Here is a 5,712-nt window from a genome sequence, read left to right as displayed (position 1 = left end):
CCGCCTCCTCGCCCGCCATGGCTGCTCCCCGCCAGCCGCGCGCCCTGGTGGCCGCCGTGCCCGCGTCCGAGAAGGCCAAGCTGACGCACCCGGGGAAGGCGATCCTCGCAGGCGGACTGGCAGGCGGCATCGAGATCTGTATCACGTTCCCCACCGAGTATGTGAAGGCGCAGCTGCAGCTGGACGAGCGCGCGCACCCACCTCGGTACCGGGGCATCGGGGACTGCGTGCGCCAGACAGTCCGCAGCCATGGAGTCCTGGGTCTGTACCGCGGCCTTAGCTCCCTGCTTTACGGTTCCATTCCCAAGGCGGCCGTCAGGTTCGGCATGTTCGAGTTCCTTAGCAACCACATGCGTGACGCCCAAGGACGGCTGGACAGCACGCGCGCGCGGGCTGCTCTGCGGTCTGGGCGCCAGGGTGGCTGAGGCCGTTGTGGTCGTGTGCCCGATGGAGACTGTCAAGGTAAAATTCATCCATGACCAGACTTCCACAAACCCCAAGTACAAAGGATTTTTCCACAGTGTCAGGGAGATCGTCCAGGAACAAGGACTAAAGGGCACGTACCAGGGCCTCACGGCCACTGTGCTGAAGCAGGACTCTAACCAGGCCACACGCTTCTTCGTCATGACTTCCCTGCGTAACTGATACCAAGGGGACAACCCCAACAATCCCATGAACCCCCCTGGTTACCGGGGTCTTCGGAGCTATAGCGGGTGGTGCCAGCGTCTTTGGGAACACTCCACTGGATGTGATCAAGACCCGGATGCAGGGTTTGGAAGCCCACAAGTACCGCAACACCTGGGACTGCGGCCTGCAGATCCTTAGGAACAAGGGGCTCAAGGCGTTCTACAAGGGCACAGTCCCTCACTTGGGCCGGGTCTGCCTGGACATGGCAATCGTGTTTGTCATCTATGACGAGGAGGTGAAGCTGCTCAACAAGGTGTGGACTACAGACTAAGTCCAGCATCTGTGCGATGAACTCCGAGCCTCTGGGCGGGGCTCCACATCCCACGTGATTCCAGTGTGGCATGCCAAACAGCCATCTTCCCGCCTCCCCCCAAGTCCTTTGAGCTCTGTGGCCCTGGGTCTATGTGTCCTGCAGTGCTGTGTGTCCCCTGTGGTTTGTGTGTGACACTACCATTGTGTCCAGCCAGGCTGTAGCTGGGTGTCCCTGTGGCCTGTGAGTCCGTGCCTACGTGTCCCATTGTGCTTCCTTCTGAGCCATATGCTGGTATCCTGTGTTGTGTGTTGTCACCCCATGTCTCACTTCCTGGGGTGCCTATGTGGCCTAAGTCCACAGCCTCTGCAGCCATGGCCTGGTCCCAGTCCGGTGCCTTCTGCCCAAGCTGGCGGGGCATCCCGCCTCGGCCTACCAGAGCTGCCTCCAGGCCACAGCCTGGCCTCACCGCATTCCAGGGGCTTCAAGCCCCCTGCTTCTCCCGCCACAGGCCTTAACTGGCCCTCGGGCCCTTCCTTCACCCAGGATGGGGTGGCACTTGCCACTCTCAGGACCACCCTCCAAGGCAAAATAAACTGGATCCTGTCTCGAAAAAAAAAGGCATGCCAACCCTGTTATCTCAGAATATACCAGAATGAGACCACTTCTCACACTCTCACTATCCTAATCCCAGCCATAAGATGTGACTTCTGTGCCAATCACAACTTCTGCATTTGCCCTTATATCCGGTTTTGTCAAGGTAGCCTACACTGATATCAAATATCTACAAGGCCCTCCCGTCAACCTAGGCCTCCTTGCCTTTGACTATATCTAAATCTTTGAAATCACTAAGAGTATTCCTATCTTGGAATTTCTGTACTTACTACTTTCTCAGGCCAGAAAGCTTTTCCCCAGAAACTCAAGGGGTCTTCTTTATGTTCTTTCATTTCTGATGATGAAATGGTTAAAGAGGCCTTTTCTGATCACTCCACTGCCTCTAGACATTTGCCTAGCTTCTCACTCTAGACGGCACTAGGTGCCCATGTAGCTGGAACAGCATTCCCCTACAGTAGGCCCTCAAAATATACCTGAAAAAAAGCCCCGTTTCCAAAGAGAATAATAAAAGCGGGTTGGAAATGAATGCACTCATCTAATCTTGGCATTTCAGTGCCTCAATCTCTCTTGCTGTTAGCCGCCATCAAGTTTATTGTGAGTTACAGGCACTCCGTGTGCAGAACAGAGCTGTCCCACAGGGTTTTCCATTTGTGACCTTTCAGAAGCAGGTCAACAGGACTGTCTTCTAAAGTAGCTCATGTTGGGTTCAAACTCCCAATCTTTTAACTACTTGTCAAGCTCTTAAGCATCTGTTCCATGCAGTTCCCCAGTAGAGCCTTTTACTACGTGGCCTCTTTTAGCTCCAATGTGGTCCCAGATGAGATCACTGTCACATAGAAGTGCAGAGGGCATACCACTCCATAGCTAGAAAGGGGCTGAGGGACAGATTCTAAACCAGTTTTTCCTGCTACTCTTCTGCTCCCCCCCACCCATGCTGCAGCTCACTAAGCTACATATTTGGGCATGTTTTCTCATTCTTGAGCAATTCAGAAAAGTTTTCTCTCCCACTAATAGCCACAAACTGTCCTAATGATATTTTTTCCAAAAAAATGAGGCAAATAAATAAAAAGCATACAACCAAAAATAACTGAAAGCAAATACACACATAGCCTTTCTCCTGACCCTGTGTCTTGACCACACAGCTGTTTTAAGTTTCTGAGAACCAAAGTACACACAGTTATGAATGCCAATGGAAAATAATCAGAGGGGACTTGTGCACAAAAGCATAAAAGAACCCACTTTAAGGATAACTAGTAAAACATGTATGGGGACCCAATGTGGGAAGGGGTGGGAGAAGAGAGGTGAGGATGGGTAGGGGGTAAATCACAGTGTTGCACAATTTGGTGGATGGAGGAGAGGGTAAAGGAAATGGGAACTATCCAGCAGAACCTGAAAAGAAAAGACAGGGCATAGTCTAAAGGTGATAATTTTATAAAACATAATGCAAGGCGAGCTCTGACAGCCTAATAGCAAGAAGCTGCACTGCAATCCCAGAGGTTCGAATCCACCAGATGCTCTGCTGGAGAAGGAGGGGCAATCTCCTCTTGTAACAATCAGATCCGATTTGACAGTACACACACAAATAATAATAAATTTTTTAAAAAACCAAAACATAATGCATAGGGGAGCTCTGGTGGCCAAGTGGCAAGAAGCTGTGCTGCAATCCCAAAGGTGCACGGTTCAAATCCACCAGATACTCCACTGGAGAAGGAGGGGAAATTTCCTCCTGTGCCAGTCGGATCTGATTCAACAGTACACAACAAGGCGGTGGAAGGTGGGGGAAACCATAATGTATAAGAATGATTGTTTGAAAAACAATCTAAATGAAGAATAGCATCAAACACAATATATACGAACTAGATAAGCAAACCAATATAAAATAAAAAATTTAAAAATAAACACAACCACCCACCCACCCACTGTGGCTTTGGCAAGTCAAGTCCTTGTGTTGCCCACAAAAGGGGGGGAGAGCGTGCTGGGTCAGCAAGGAGGTGCATCACCTCTGTGGAATGCTCGGGAGCTGGAGGCTTTCTATAAACAGAACCTCTGCAAGGACCCATGCTCCATTAACACTGTGATTTCTCCTAATATTAGAATATTGCACAGTGCTTGAACACTGGACTGCTAATTAAAAATCAGTGGCTTGAACAAGCACTAGACAAATAACAGGAGAAATCTTGTGTGGCATTCTTCCTACAAGCAGTTCTACTCTACCCTGTAAGATCACTGTAAGTCAAATCAACAGCAATGGGTGGGTGGGTGGTTGGTCTGTCTGTTTGTGGCAAGGGAGAAGAGAGGGGAGAACCAGTCTAGCTCACAGAGCACATGCAATGAGGGCAGGGTCAAGGATTCTTAGCAACCCTGAAGAGCTTAAATGGAAAGATATCAGGCCAAATCTACCGTGGCTACTCCCAGCCCACGTCTGAAACCAAATCTGTCAGGACTCCATTTAGCCTACCCAGGTTAAGCCAAACCTCTTCCACTCCCTCTTTACAGGCCAGCAGTGTGACTAGCACTCTTGGCTCCTTGGCATGCAAAGGTACCATGCAGCATGTTCAGCATGCTGAGGACAGGAGGAATTCTTCATGAAAAACAAGCCTCTATGAGGGAAGCACCCCCTGCCCACCCCATCCACCCACCACTCATATCCACCTCACTCATAAACTCAAATTTAAAAACATGTCCTATACTGTTCCTGGGGACAAGAGTCCCTCTAGATGAAAGTAAGCAGACTCAGTATGTTGCTAGCACTGCTCTCTGCCTTTGTTTCAAATTTCCTTCAAGGACAATCCTAAGACATTCACAGGCTCTGCACTATTAGATCCAAGTGCAGTTCAGTTACTGCACACCAGGGCTAAGATCAGAGTCCTGCTCATCCTGGCTAGAGCTCAGAAAGCAATCTCAGAAAGCAATCTTCCTTCTCTAGTCCTTCTTCCAAAGACAGCCAAGAGAAACAAACTGCAACTGGAAGCTTCTCCATGAACTTGAGTTCTGAGGATAGTCAGCCCTATGTCATTTGTGCACCACAATTTCCTGTTTTCAGTTCACACAGGTTTGTACAACACAGTTCAGTCTGTGGATAAGCAGACTCTTCCTGTAAGAAGCCTCCCTAAGGAAAATTAAAATGCTAATGGAGGCCATGGACAGAGAAAGGCTTCCTAAGAAAATGGCTTCATTGTGTAACATGGCAGAAAATGAAACACACCCCACAAATAAATGTATGGGTACAACCAATGTAAACATATTCAAGATGACACTTCCTGGAGGCCAGATTGACGATCTGAGCACCAGATCAAGCAAAATAGATAACTAGGTCAGCAGCCACTCAATGCCAAAGTTGTACTGGTATCTCTGATGCTAAAGGCCTCTCTACCAGGGGAGAAGGGGCCGGGCCCAACCTCTGCCATGTACTAGGCAGGCTGAAGGACAGAGTGAGCCTTGTCACTTGGTAAAGACAGACAAAGAGGAAAGAAGTCCACCCCCAAGCAAATCCCTAGACATGGACATCCATGCAGGACAGCATCAGCAGCACAGCACTTACCACATTCCAGAAGAGTGGGTTGAAGGTAATGGCAAGGACAGCAACCACAAAGTTGTAATCTAAGGGGTTCACATAGGCCAGCAGTTGATTCATAATGCAGAGGTTTGCCTGTAGGGACAGAGGCAGCATCAGGAAGTTTGTCCAATGTCCTCTGGCAAGGATTCAAAACATCAGACGGTGGGCAGATCCTCAAAAACAATGTTGCCCTCTGAGAATAAGCAAAGATTTGGGGACATCTCAAAAAAATGAAGAAGTTGAAACTTAATCAACTGTGTTGTGCCCTGTCAAAGGACACAGAGGAGCAGTGAGCACAGGCAGTTCTCAAGGAGACCATGTCCAGTAGCTTGAAAACAATGTGTCACCACACATGGGGGGTCAATGCATAGGTTACTACATGGCATGAACGGGATTCAATAGAGTTGAAGTTTGCAGAGGACTCTGATAATACCCAAGTAGCTGAGATGTGTAAAGAGGTGTATAGCCTCACTAGCTGTCAGGTACAAACAAAACAATAGTAATTCACCATTTGTCACCAACCACTTTGTTCCCAATATAAACCTGAGTTTATAGACAACTCAGTCCTGAGGAGAGCTGGACTAAGAAAATTGCTAAGGGTGCT

At 49.0% G+C, this 5,712-nt stretch overlaps 1 protein-coding gene and 1 pseudogene across 1 annotated transcript in view; one reads left to right on the top strand and one right to left on the bottom strand.

The window, feature by feature from the left end:
• Positions 1 to 5,195, bottom strand: part of LOC102850028 (phosphatidylethanolamine N-methyltransferase-like) — a 110,849-nt gene extending 105,654 nt beyond the window's left edge. Inside the window, exon 1 of the mRNA XM_006902980.1 lies at positions 5,094 to 5,195. Within this exon, the coding sequence (XP_006903042.1) occupies positions 5,094 to 5,186 (93 nt within the window). The 5' untranslated portion in view covers positions 5,187 to 5,195. The remainder of the gene's footprint in view (positions 1 to 5,093) is intronic.
• Positions 18 to 958, top strand: LOC102849617 (annotated as a pseudogene).
• Positions 5,196 to 5,712: the final 517 nt, after the last annotated feature.

Source organism: Elephantulus edwardii, unplaced genomic scaffold (genome assembly GCF_000299155.1).
Source record: "Elephantulus edwardii isolate Elephantulus edwardi_28Jun2011 unplaced genomic scaffold, EleEdw1.0 scaffold00483, whole genome shotgun sequence".
Lineage (NCBI taxonomy): Eukaryota > Metazoa > Chordata > Mammalia > Macroscelidea > Macroscelididae > Elephantulus > Elephantulus edwardii.
This window is presented reverse-complemented; position numbering and strand designations above follow the sequence as displayed.